This window comes from Lissotriton vulgaris, chromosome 6 (genome assembly GCF_964263255.1).
Source record: "Lissotriton vulgaris chromosome 6, aLisVul1.2, whole genome shotgun sequence".
Classification (NCBI taxonomy): Eukaryota; Metazoa; Chordata; class Amphibia; order Caudata; family Salamandridae; genus Lissotriton; species Lissotriton vulgaris.
In genome coordinates, this window is record NC_141694.1 from 708,116,714 (window position 1) to 708,131,048 (window position 14,335).

At 50.2% G+C, this 14,335-nt stretch overlaps 1 protein-coding gene across 1 annotated transcript in view; it reads left to right on the forward strand.

Annotated features, from left to right (window-relative positions):
- The window catches only part of PDSS2 (decaprenyl diphosphate synthase subunit 2), a 694,554-nt gene that overhangs the window by 212,254 nt on the left and 467,965 nt on the right, over positions 1–14,335 (forward strand). The window contains exon 2 of the mRNA XM_086926695.1: positions 10,845–10,979. Within this exon, the coding sequence (XP_086782821.1) occupies positions 10,845–10,979 (135 nt within the window). The remainder of the gene's footprint in view (positions 1–10,844; positions 10,980–14,335) is intronic.

Here is a 14,335-nt window from a genome sequence, read left to right on the forward strand (position 1 = left end):
AGGGGGTCCTCTGTTTTAGCGGAATTGCGTCTCCACATTTAACCCCCCCCCCCCGCCAGCCTCCAAGATGAAAAAAAAATGGTAATTACCATTTTATTTTTCATCTCCTGTCCTGAGCCGAGCGTCAGGACAGGTGCAGGGCCTCTGTTGAGTGACAGAAGCATTCTGGAAACTAACAGATGCAGAGGAATAGATACACAAATAGTTCTATAAGGGAAAAAATTATATTAGTCCCTAGCCATGAGTCCTAAATCTCTCCAATTTTTTTTCTTTTGTTATCAATGCAATGCCCGACTCCAAAAATGGTTGTCAATTTTTATTTTTATTTTATCTAGTTTTTGCCACAAAACACGCAAGGACAGATATACAAAAATACATACATATACACATAACCAATCTTTCCTGCCCGTTATATTTACAAACAGATGCAAAAGAAACGTAATTCAAGAAAAGCAATCTGAAAAAGAAGAAAGAGCTAGTCCATTACACATTTGAGGGAATACATCAACCCTCCACTTAGTTTAAGGAACATGTAAACAATAATCTTTTATGCATAAATCAAAATCTGTTGGACTCCTCCATGCTGCTACAGCATATTCCTTAAACTAAGTGGAGGGTTGATGTATCACCCATGAATGTATAAATGATTTATGCATAAAAGATTATTGTTTACATGTTCCTTAAACTAAGTGGAAGGTTGATGTATATCCTCGAATGTGTAATGGACTACCTCTTTCTTTTTCGGATTGCTTTTCTTGAATTGCGCTTCTTTTGCATCCATATGTAAATGTAACAGGAAGGAAAGATTGGGTATTTGTATATGCATGTATTTTTGTATATTTGTCTTTTTTTGTTTTGTGGTAAAAACTAGATAAAATATATGTTTTTTGACAACCATTTTTGGAGTCGGTATTGGATTGATTTTTTTTTTTTTTTTAAAATATATTTTTATTGCAGGAATTAGTACAACAATACAGTAACGACCAGCATCATATTATAGGCAACTCTTACAATATACAGCCCACCGACCCCCTTCCATAGCATTGCTATACAGCCAAGCGGCTCGTGTTCTTGGGGTTAGGCGGTGAATGTAGCTGGGGTCAATAGGGCGCTGGAGCTGGTCCGGATAACACACTGTCCGTCATCTGCTTTTCTAAACAAACCCCAACCCCCAAAAAAGGAAAACCCTCCCCCCCCCAGCTACCAGACATTATGGAACTCCCCCCCCCCCCCCCACCAGCAGCGCCAGGGAGTTTATCACTGTAGGATCCACTGTTTGACCCCCGGGGAAGGTAATAGTGCTGTCAATGCTAGTGTTTAACGGGACTCGGGTCTAGTTGCTTCTTCGCTTTCGGAATCGCTGGGGGTACAATAATCCCTGAGGGCCTGCACCAGCGTTTCCCATTCCAACGCGGCCTCCTGCGCCTTCTCATTGCTTTACCTCCAAGCCAACTGATATCGCAGCGCGCTCTCACCCGCCGCCCATTTCAAAAGTTCACCGTGCCATCTGCTGCCCGTAGGACCAGCACGTGCCTTCCAATTCCTGGTCACCTCTCGTTTAGCCAGTAGGAGCCCCAGGTCTATAAATTTACTGGTGATTTTATTCCGGGGGGTATGGGGGAACCAGTGCAGTAGCCCTACCGCCGCATCGACCGATAGTTGCCTCCTCGTCACCTCTTCTAAGGTCGCCGTCACCTCCTGCCAGTAGGCCGTCAATCCGGGACAGGCCCATAGCATGTGTAGGAGGTCCGCCTCCTGAGCCGGGCACCTAGGGCATTCCGCCGAGGCTGTGGCAAAATAACGCCTGATCTTAACCGGGGTCAGGTACGCCCTATGGAGAACATAGTAGTGGACCAGCTGGAAACGGGCACAACGCGTCCCCTTCCATGCTCGCCTCACCAGCTGGGACCAGGTCGTCTCCGGGATCTCCCTACCGATGTCCTCTTCCCAGCGGGACTTCAGTGTGGTGAGAGGGACCAACCCCTCGGCGATCAGCCTGCCGTAAAGGCATGTGACCGCCTTCACTGTTCCTGCCGACATCATTACATACTGGCACACCTGAGACAACTGAGGTTCTTCTAACCCGTTTTGCCAATACGCCTGGATCACTCGCACAATGGCCGAGTGCAGCAGAAAATCGCCCCGGGGGATCCCAAAGCGGTCAATGAGATCCTGAAAGGACAGGAGCACTCCGTCCTCATACAGGTCTCCGACGAGCTGTAAACCCGACTCCTCCCAGTCCGCCAGTCGCGACCAGTCTCCTCCGTGGGGGAGGGCCGTCAGCATCCCCAATGGTATTTCAGGTGCATATGGGGTCCGCAGGTGACCTCTGTTATGAGCCCGATTCCAGCAGAGTCGGATAGTCCGCTCCTCCATCGACAAGTCCCGAAGGACTAAACGCTGTCGCAGCGCGATAAAGGATAGGATGTGCCTGGCTATACCCGTCCCCCTACCGTCTTCCGGGCCTCTGAACTCCCTGGCTATCTCCTGGGTGTATGTCTGGAGCTGCGCCGCCAGATAGTACTTCTCAAAGTCCGGCACAGCGAGCCCCCCTTCGTCCTTCGGCCTCATCAGGGTATTGAGAGCCACCCGCCGTCGGCCCGTGCCCCAAAGAAACCCGATCACCATAGAACGCAAGCGGCGAAACGTAGCCGGTGGTACCCAGATCGGCAAAGTCCGAAAGTAATACAAAAGTCGGGGGAGCGCCACCATTTTGAGCAGGGCAATGCGTCCTGCCACGGAGAGCGGCAGCGTGGCCCAAAAATCCATGCTGCCTCGGAGTGCTCGCATGCAACGGGCAATGTTTCCGTCCAGGAGGTCGGGTTGGTCGTGGTACACAAATACCCCAAGGTATTTAAAGCAGTCGGGTTCCCATCTGATCTCTCTACTTAGCGCCGGGTTGGGGACACCCCTACGCATCGGGAAGAGGCAGGTCTTAGACCAGTTCACTCGTAGGCCCGAGACTTCCCCGAACTCCGTTAGCGCTAATTCCGCTCCCCGTAATGCGTCGATCGGATCTTCCAGGAAGAGCAACAGGTCGTCCGCATAGAGCGAAACGTAATGTGGGCCCGCCGCTGTCCGTAAGCCCGTATAGTGGGCTCCCGAGCGAAGATGCATCGCTAGTGGCTCCACCGCTAGTGCAAAAAGAAGCGGGGATAAGGAGCACCCTTGCCGCGTGCCACGCTCCACCGGATAACGCGATGAAATCAAAGGGCCCGATCTAACCCTGGCTGAAGCAGAAGCGTAAAGAACAGCTGTCCATTTAACAAATCCCTCCCCAAGGCCGAATTTCCGCAACACCGCGTCTAAATAGTCCCATTCTAGGCTATCGAACGCCTTCTCCAGGTCTACCGACAAAACTACCGGGGACGGGGCATCCACAAACTGTTCCCCAAGCAAGCGGAACAACCGTCGGATGTTCATGGTCGTATTTCGCCGTGGGATGAAACCGGCTTGGTCCTCGTGTACTAGGGAACGCATGTGTCCCAACAGCCTCGAGGCCAAGATGCTGCTCAATATCTTGTAGTCCACCGTCAACATTGAGAGGGGACGGTAGGACCCCGGGTCAGACGAGTCTCGGCCTGGCTTGAGAAGAGGAACCACCAACGCCTCACACATCGAGCCGGGGAGGCGACCCAGCCTCTTCGCCTCTCTGTAGACCACCATTAAACGAGGGGCCAGAAGGTCAGCATATGCTGCATAGAACTCCACCGGCAGGCCATCCAGGCCCGGGGTCTTGTTCCTCGCCATCCGTTTGATGGCCCCGCGGATCTCCCCCAAGCCTATGTCAGATCCCAGGGCGTCTGCCACTTCTTGTTCCACCGTGCGGAGTTCCAGCGGGCGAAGATAGTCAACAAGCCGGTCCGGGTCGCGCGCGGAGCGACTGCGATATAAACATTCGTAATAATGCCGGAAGCAAGTAAGAATCTCCGGTTGGGTGTACACCTCGGTCCCATCCGCCCCACGCATCCCAGTCGTCGTTTGGGACTGGCGCGTAGGGTTGGCCAGCCACGCCAGTAATGCGCTCGATCTGTCGCCCTCCGCTATAGATCGGACCGTGTAGGCCTTGTAATCGAAACAGCGGAGCCGCTCGACCTCCACCGCCACCTTCTCCCTCGCCTCTACCGTTCGTGTTTGCAATTCCGGGTGTCCGGGTCGGCTAATTTCGAGCTCGCGAAGCGTTCGGTCCGCTGCGTCTAAATCAGCCAGGATAACACGCCGCATGCCCACCCTCTTAGAGATACAGTACCCCCTCACCACCACCTTGAAAGCGTCCCATTCGAGCGCCCTAGTACTCGCGGAGCCGCCGTTGGATGCAAAATAATCCGTGATTTTCTCCCCTAGGTCTGCCTTGAAGACACTGTCCTCGAGGATCTCGGGGCGCATCTTCCAGGTGGGTACCGCCGGCGTCCCAGGGAACCAGCGAATGTCCAGTAGGAGGGGGTTATGGTCCGAAATGGTCCGCGATAAATACTCTGATCGGACCGCCGCCGAGATTAATTCGGACGAACCAAGAAAGCCATCCAGTCTAACATGCAGCTCATGAAGGCTCGAAAAGTACGAATAATCTCTAGACGCGGGGTGATGCGCCCTCCAGATGTCCGTCAAACCCCAGCGGGTCTGCCAATCCTGACGGCCCTTTGCCACCCGCCGGACCGGGGAGTCGGGGAGCGGGGGATGCGAGCGGTCCATGTCTACATCTACCACGGAGTTAAAGTCTCCCCCCAACAGGAGGGGACCGGTGAAAAGGTGGGCCAACGAGCCCGATAACCCGGAAAGGAAGGCAGTCTGATCCATATTAGGGGCATACACACAACAAACATTCAAGTCCCTCCCTCCTAGCGTGCCTGATATGGCCACGAAGCGCCCCTCCGGGTCCAACACTGTCCTCGTGACTTGAAAGGGGACTCCTGCCCTGATCCATATTAGCGCCCCCCTGGCATAAGCAGAGTACGCCGTAGAGAAGACCTGCCCTCGCCACCTACGCTGAAGCGCCGCCCCTTCCGCCTTGTTCAGATGCGTTTCCTGCAGCAGCGCCATTTGCACTCCCCTACGCACCAAATAAGCGTGGACCTTGTGACGCCTGGACATAGTGTGAAGCCCCCTCACGTTCCAAGTTATACATTTCAAGTTAGCAACATCAGCCATCGTCCCAAAGTGTTCTTGCACAGTCCCCCCGTACGGGTCCCCACAAAGAAAAAACATCATTCCTCCCAGCGCTGTCGGCGGCCATTTTCCCCAACCAGAACCAAACCCCCCAAAACCCAACAGAACCCCCACCCAACCACCCCAGAACAGGACCCAAACTGCACCATCTAGATCCCATCCAAACTTCTACGGAGAACAACCCCAAAAACCCCACTAGCCCTACGGTCGCCACCGTAGGAGGGCCTTATGGGCCAGGTGCGGGCTGAGCGGAGGCAGTGGGCCCTCGACGCCCAGGCTACTAGGACTATCATAAGCCCCCCCGTATCAAAATCTTTCGGGGCAAGAGTAGAGGCCACCCGACCCTCCCTCTCCCAGTATCAGCAATAAAGGACGGCAGCCGCCTCCCCCCCGCCGGGCCCCCACCCAAAACAAGGCAATCGAACCCATTACCCCTGTCCGTCCAGAAGGTCCTCCACCGATTTCGGTGTGATCACCGGTGTGTGGGTACTGTCTGCCACTGAGTCTTCCGAGTCCGATGGAGCCCCCCGAGCACCCGGGTTTTCTTCCTCCTCTTCAATGACTTCGCCCCTTGCTCCTGATAGTTCCGACAGAACTTCCAACACTCCCCTCCGCTCAGATGATGTCTCCGCTGTCGAGGGTCCTCCTGTGCGGCCGCGGCGGTTCCTGTCCCTCTTAGATCGCCTCCTTTGTTCCGGCTCCTCCGCCTGATGGGTCGAGGCGCTATAACCATCCTTCCCTGTTCGGTACAGTTCGAGCCAGTCACAGGCCTCCTCCGGGGTGTCGAAGAACTGGGTTTTGTCGTCGACAATGACTCGGAGCCTCGCGGGAAAGAGGAGTGAATATTGGATGCCTTCACTCCTGAGTTCACGCTTAACCGCCAGGAAGGAGAACCGCTTGCGCTGCGTCTCGTAGGTATAGTCAGGGAAGATATTCACCTGGCTGTTTGCAACCTGGAACGGGCCATTGTGTCTGGCGGCATTTAGGATCAGGTCTCTGTCCCGGAAATGTAGCAACCGCGCCACCACCGGCCTCGGGGCTCGTCCCTGTTGTGGGGGTCGCGCTGGAACTCTGTGGGCCCGTTCTAGAGTGTAAAAGGAGGACAGGCCCTCCGGGACCACCGTGTCTCGGAGCCAGGTCTCCAGGTAGCGCACCATGTCGTCTTCCTCAACCTTTTCCGGCAGGCCCACTACCCGAATGTTATTCCTCCTATTTCGGCCTTCCGCATCTTCCGCCCTCCGTTCGAGGGTCTCAATTCGGGACATGGCATCCTTTATCGTCGCAGCCAGGGTTCTCTGCGCCGGTTCTATAGTCCTCACCGTGCTCTCCACCTCCTTGACCCGGTCCGAGAGCTTGCCATGGTCTGCCCTAAGGAGGCCCAGGCCAGTCGCCACCTGGGCAATGTCCTGTTGTAGGGCCGACCGAGTTGCCTCTATGGCTTCCAGTACACGGTCAAATTGTTGCTGGAGTGGTGCGCCACCAGGTCTTTTAGGATCTCCATGTTCTTCCTTGTCCTGGGCCTCAGAGTCCGAGGTGGCCTGGCTGGATCCCTTGGCTCCTCTAGGTTTCCCCATGCTGCCAGGGGCTCTCCGCAAAGGTCCCGGAGTAGTCGCCTCCGTGTGCAAGTGTCCAGCACGTTTATCCCGGGATTCTGCTCTCCAGTCCGGAATGGGCGATCTCCTTCTCCAGAGCCTGTGGAGACTCCGCCGCTTCGGCTCACGCCACCGCCACGGCGTCTGAGGGCGCCGATAAGGGGGCGGAGATACCCGTCTTCGAGTCGGGCAGGCCCGGTCACCTACTATAGCCCTGGGGCACGGGCCACCAGCTCCCCCGGTTGTCCTGTGGCGCCCGAGCGTCGCGCCATCCATGTAGTTGGGGTGGCCAGGAACCCGCAGCCCGTTGCGGAGTCGCGGTGTCGACCACTGCCTAGAGCCGAGTGCGCCCGTGCCCGGCGCCCTCCAGTGTGTGGGCACCCGCCCGGACGTCCTATCGAGTATGGTCCCGCTGTAGAGGGTCCGAACCAGCCAATGTCTAATGTCTAAAACAACTGAGGCTGGTGAAGCCGGGTGCCGGGCGACACCCGCGAGACCTCCTCAACTCCGTAGGTCCGATCAAGGGGACAAAGGGGTCCGGGCGCCATATTGGGTCGCACTCCGCCACTCCGCAAACTTCGGCATTTCGTCAAAGCCACTTCCGACCAAACTCCACCAGGGCCCTCGGGAGGGTGTCGTCGCCTCGCTCAACCGAATGCGGGGTCTGGGGTGCCCCTCAGCCTCCGATATTCAGGATAAATCCAGGCTCAGTCCCGGAGCCGAGCTCTCAGGCGACCATCGCCATCGGCGCCCAAGCCACGCCCCCCTCGGTATTGGATTGATAACAAAAGAAATGCAATTGTAGAGATTTAGGACTCATGGCTAGGGACTAATATATTTTATTCCCTCCTAGAACTATTTGTGTCCCTGTTCCTCTGCATCTCTGTTCGTTTCCAGAGTGGGCAAACCCAATTTTTCAGAAGAGTGACAGAAGCACGCCACTCAGGAGAGAGAAGGGTGAGCTGGTATGGCACTGTTTAAAGTACGCATGTCTTTTTGGCCAGCCGTCTTGCAACGGCCAGCCACACATGCACACTTTACATATCTCTAACCCAGCTGTCTTAAGACAACTGGTTTAGAGAAAGCCAAAGCCTCCGGAGCAGTGGAGGGCCGAATGTGGAAGCTCTCACCAATCCTAGGGCGGCTCTCATGCTGGTGAGAGAAGCCCAAGGGTTGGCCAAGGTTGTTCCAGCATCCAGTTGCTGTGTAGAAAGAAGAGGTCCATAGCGAGGACCTCAGCCCCCCCCTCCCCCCCCCCCCCCCCCCCACTGTAGATGCCTATCGCCACTGGATTGTTCTATGGTAATCGTGAAGAATTACAAGTGAATAGCATAATATTGCAATAATTGCAATAGCAATAATATTGATGTAGATTAAAGGGTTGGGTGACAGTTGCACTTTGAAGCCAGATCCAATAAGCCATTTAGGTTAAACACTGCCTTCTTCCCTTCTGTCCTGCTGTCAGAGAATAACAACATACATTATCTAGTTATTTTAGACACTTGAATAGCATTACTATGTCATATGTGTGCCACTAAAAGTTCAATTTCAGGCAGCTGGATAAATAAAATGATCACAGCTGAGTGGAAGGCAAGCACTGTTTTGTGGAAGCACATATTTTCTGTACACTCAAAACGTACTCCTGGCTTCCAACATGTGTGGGCGCGGTCAAAGCTTCGCTCCTAGTGATTCTCACATAATTGTCTGACAAAAGTGTGCCTGCCTGCACAGTTTTACTTTTATTAAATTAACCACTTTGAGTTGGTGCTTATTTAGTGTAAACTGAAGAGGCACACCATAGCTCAGAATTAACCCCAGCCATTTTGTGTAAGATATCAGAACAAGTACTTAGGTGCGTGCACATCCACTGTTGTACTGGGGACAAGCGGGCCTTTTTTAAACCAATCCCACCACCACCTTCCTCATCCTCCGTCAAACGTTTGCTTCTGACTTTGAGAGGTGATAGACAAGAGGTAATAATCGAAAAGGGCTTATGGTGAATGATTATGTGCTGCTATCTGGGAGCTGTCCCACTCTCTGCAACACTGCACATGAATGTAAATATTCCTTTATAAGTAAAAGATGCTTTGCATTTCAAGAAGCTCTGATTTAGCATAAACTGACGCTTGAATAAGGAATTAGATCAAGCATTGGCACAGGCAATTTGTCTGGCCTTTAAAATGCTTTGGCATATTTGGAAAAACAATGCTGAAAATAGGCAGTTTTGTGTAGCAGCTCATACACTTACACTGCCTGTCATTTAGGCATTTGTTTTCTTAAAGAAAACACCATTTGAAAATCGTCAGTGTGGCATGCACGTGCGCTGTGACACCACGAAGCATACACATACACTGGCGGCCAACTTGAAATGTGTTTTCTTTGAGGAAATAAATGTTTGTTACAAGAAGGCCACTGTAGCATGTTTCTTCGTCATGTTGTCACAGTGCACACACATGCCACATCAGCGGTGTTGGAATTGTGTATTTTTTTTGTGAGAAAACACATTCCAAAATGAAATTTGATTTAGCATTCGAAAATGGCCGTTTATAAATGGTAAATACAATTTCCCCAAAAAGCGAAAGAGTGGGAGTAAATAAACCAGCCGCCCAGAAACAAAGTGTAGTTGACGGGCCCTCTTAAAAGAATATATTTTAAAAAAGGAAGGTAAGAGGAGGGAAGGCAACAGGGAGCCTAGTGTACAGTGGAGCAGTAGCAAAGATCAAGCAGCTCGGCAGCTGTGAAAATTCAGAGGGAGCACCACCATATTTAATGGTAAGTCTAGAGCATGAAGTTTCTCTACAAGGGAGAAACGTTATGCCTGGGCATAGTTGCCATGTTTCCCAGGTCCATGCGTGATGTGCTGCTCATGTCCAGTTTTCTTTCAATTCTCAGACCGGTAGTCTTTGTTTTATAATGTAATAAACAAGATTACACGTTCCAGTATTCAAAGGAAAAAATCCCGAATGGAGCAGCGCATCATGCATTGACCTGTGAAACTTGGCAGTGCTATCTGGGCAAAACTCCATCCGTGGAAAAGCTTAAATGGACATTTGCACGTACACATTTTCCCTGGTTAGAATATTGCATTTAAAGTTTGCGCAATTAAGTACATAAGAACATTTTTTAACGTTCCTTTGTACTTATAGGAGCCTATAAAAAGTATATGTTTATTCCTGATATAGAAGCTATTGCACAGGAGCAAATTCCCGACTTCTGAAGCAAGGACTTTGCGTTCTTCGGAATCAGGCCCTTTGTTCCTACAACTTATTATATCTGCATTTGCTTGTAATAAGGTGACCAGCTCCTGAAAGCAGTTCTATCAGTGACTCTTCACTTCATAAATACGCTCAGTTACTTACAAATGATAAGTACATTGTATAAAATGTACCCCTAGCAGTGCTTTTACCCTGATTTCCACAAACAAAGGCTTGTTTTACTTGGCGAAGTTTCAAAATATTTCTTCTTGGAAACTGACCATAATTTGCGTGAATACTATTAATATTGGTATGCCACAAAGTTTTTCATATTTGGCCTTGACACCAAAGACAATATTTTTCGCCCCATGTAAGTTGTTGAGAGAGAAAGGTTTGCCAACGTACATCCATTTTCAAAGCCACATGGAAAACGGTTTTTAAGTTTAACTCAGTGCCTACGTGGCACATTTGTGGAGAAAAACGTAATCGACGCCTAAATGTAGGAAAAGTGAGAAAATGTAAACTTTAAGCGACATAGCATTGGTTGTCAACGTGAGACTTAGCTTGCATTATAAAAGCTTTGCACAATCCTAGTTTTAGCAGCTGACTGAACTTTCTGAAGCTATTGCAGATTATTGTAATTTTTTGCCAGACACGCACAAAATGGCAGCAAAATGGAGACATTGACTTCTCTTCTTTACATTTGTTTCTTATGCCAGCCGAGTTGGATATAGCAAAGGTGATTTGCCACTTATGCCCCAGAGTTAACAATAAATGGTTTCATTTAGGCAGAATGCCCATAGGGGATATTAGCATGGCCAAGCAGTAATTATGTGCCCGCACCAGGTTTTCGATAATGGCTTAATGTGGTATTTTTTTCCTTTGTTGGCAGGAGTTTCGTGGCTGATAGCCGTAACAATCTACAGATGCGCGGGTTGGTGGTCCTGCTGATGTCAAAAGCAGCTGGGCCCAGCAAGACTGCAGACATCCCCCTCCAGCACGACATGGTCAGCGGTATTTACTCCAGGTATAGATTCCTCCGTGGATAATCAGGTTACTTTGCAGACAATGTCATATGAATGGTGATATCTGTCAGTTTACATCTCATTCCTCCTATATGCTGACCAGTCCACAAAGCTTTACGTTGCACAGCAGGGTCTATTTAAGTATGCCCAGAACACGAGCAACAGTGCTATTTTCTTTGGTTGCTATTTAGAAATTAGAGGCTCGAAGAGGAGCTCCAGGCAGAGCTTGAAGTTTGTTCTCACTGGAATATTTTAATGTATATTAAATATGGATTTTAGGTCTGTGAAATTCCATCTTTTTTTTTTTGTGCAAAATCATTTTTATTGGCATTTTTTTTTTTACAGTACATACATTGCATTTACTTCAAGATTAGTCATCTCGCAAATAGTAATACAAGTCAATTTGTAAAGCCATAATTCAGTTTTTGACGTAGACAGCGTTTAGTTATTGTCACAGGCGACATGGGCAAGCCTACTGGTGCGAGACTTGTGTCTGCAGGTGAGTGCCTACAGTATGTACTGTGAGCTGAGCGCTAGGCGCTAGTACTGTGATCAACATCTTGTTCTGTTTGTGATAACAAACGGAACTCTTCAACTGGGGTGACTTTAACTGGGGTACACTGTAACTAGGACAATGTTGTTTAATAGGGACCGGTAAGCTGTTGTGTTCTAACTAGACTGTACTCTGTTTGTGCGGCTGGGGGGAGGGGGCGAGGATGCCAATCCACGGGCGTTTTAAGTGAAATGCCATCTTCCTTACTTTAAAAACTACCTCTGGCTTCCACATGGTGCTCCTATGTTTAAATAGGCATTTGCAGGTGGGATGCTATAGGCCAGGCAACACATGATGCCATGAGCAAGGGTCCCCTGTTGTTGCCAACACTGCTATGATAACAACAGTAGAAACAGGCTTTGTTGAAGTTTAGAAGATAGCATTGTATAAATACACCTTCTGCATATTTTTTTTTGTGTCATACGTTTTTTTTTGTTGCATGACCTAGATAGATAGTGGAGAGGTGTGGCGTCGCGGCCAGGGCGACTGACGGTGGAATTTGGGGATTACGGTTCGATCCCCGGCGGCAGATTAGCCCAGCACCATGTGACTCTGGGCAATAGCTTGCTTAATCTTCCCGACGGCCCCCAGTGCCTAGAGACCCTTACGGGTGATTGTTCGCGCTTTACAAATGTGGATTATTATACGTTTACAGAAGCCCTTGTTTTAAATAGGACATTAGATATCTTGCTCTGATTTATTCCTTCCTTCTTCTGCACTCTGTATTGATCCGTCCCTTGTGTACTTTTCACCCGCATGCTCCGTGTTGCTCTCACCCTGGTCTTTTTCTACTCCATACAAACCCACCACTCACCCTGCACTCTGTGTTGCTCTTTCCCTTGTGTGCTTTTCCACCCCCCTCCCGCATTATGTTGGCCGATGCTGCACAGCAACAGCATAAAATAAAATATTTTTTGCCAGTTTTGCACGGTTTTGGCAAACATCATTAGCAAAGCCAATAGATCCAAAGATCGAGATCTATTGGCTTGCCAATGCTTATTACTATTTTTGACATGGTGCCTCTTGGTACATTGGCATTGCTAGAGGGCTACCTGGTACAGGGTGCTACATAACATTTCTCATGTATTTGTCCATTAACAGCTTACTCCCCTTTGATGCCTCATGGCCCAGTGTAATCTGGAAATATGACACACTGATTCTGTTTCATGCATAGATACTTCATCATATTGCCACAGATTCTACTTGTATTGTACACAAGGAACTGGAGCAGTTTTCCCGTTCTAGTCTTTTCCTCTTAACATTGATGGACCAGGCATCATGGAATGAAGCAGGTAATGAAAGTGCCCAGCAAGGAGGTTAGAGTTGTAATATCTTTGACACCTAGTTGTGTGACACAGAAATTAAATTCTTGTCATCGTTGTAACATAAGTGGGTAATGTTTCAGGCACCTAGTGTATTGCTAATGTCACTAAAAATAGACAGCAATAGTGACTGATACATAAAATGAATATATGTGTACATTAACAAAATCACCCACCTTTGAGGATATGCAAAAATGTGGCGTCCACTTATACTATTTGAAAACCTTGGTGCTATTTTGGATACGAGTTGTTGTTTTCATTTCGTTGACTATGCATTAAATTCTAATATAATAAATGTTGTCAGACTTGTAGAAGGCAAAGGAAAGCAGATGGAACACGGGCATCCATCTTTGAAATGTTACGTTTATTGAATCCACCATTTTACAGTTTCACATTTAGAAGGCCTTGAGCAGAATCTGCTTCAGCAGGATGCAACCCTACACGTCAGTGTCAAAACGAGACTTTCATCACAATACTCCCAGCATGGATACATGCAAGCAATGAAGCTGTCATCAGTTCTACTCATGTACCGAATAACTTAGATGGGGAAGCATCAGGCTGAAGTTTCCTTGTTAAGTCTACAAAATCAGAATCCTTTTTAGGTTTTGACTGGCGATGCGCACGTAGTGCGCATGCGCCAAAAAACGTTATGATTTCTGTGTGGGGTCGGGTATCCGCCCCCTCCTCCCATTGGCTAGCTCCATAAATGGAGGCTAGCCATTGGGAGAGGGCTCTGTCCGTCAATCTCGGACCAGATTCGGGGGCGTTCCCGAGAATTTTTGGCTTTTGGCTACGTCAGCCGAAAGCCTCTTCTCATCAACGCCCCCAAATCTGGTCCGGGATTGAGGGCACCCGCCTTCCTGCTCCTGTCTCATGCGGCGCCCGGGCAGTAGCCTGCCACGTTGATTTCTCTTTTGCGGACCCAGGGGGTCTGGCCGCTCTGGGACCCCGGTTTCACATTTAGGAAACATCCCGGAGCCTGGTGGTCTCATTGGCGGCAGCAATAACGACCTGAGGGAGACTTGGGGAGGGTTCAAGAATACGCTGCCTGACCCCAACATGGCGGCATGAGGAGCTCGGCGAGCCGGACCGATCTGCGGGAAAGGGCATGAAGGTCAAACCAAGCTGCAGGGAGGTATCGCCGGCAGCCCGTCATCCGAGGAGATGGTTGGCTGCAGGGCAAGTAGGAGGCAGGCGGACGAGAGCCTGGGACAGCGCTGCGTGGTATCGGCCAGGCGCCTGTAGGACGGCAGTACGGGGCTGCGGCCGACGCCTTGGCCTTCAGCTTTCACTCTGCAAGATGGTGAATGCTGTGGCCCTACAGGGAGACCAGAGTGAGTGACCTCTGCCCCCGCCCATCAGCCCTCCCCTACAACTAAAGACGATTCTAACTCGGAACACTTCAATGAGCTGGTGATGAATCAGACCCCTCCCCCCCCCCCCTCTCAGAGGGCCTTCCTCCATTTTTGTTTTGATCCCCGAA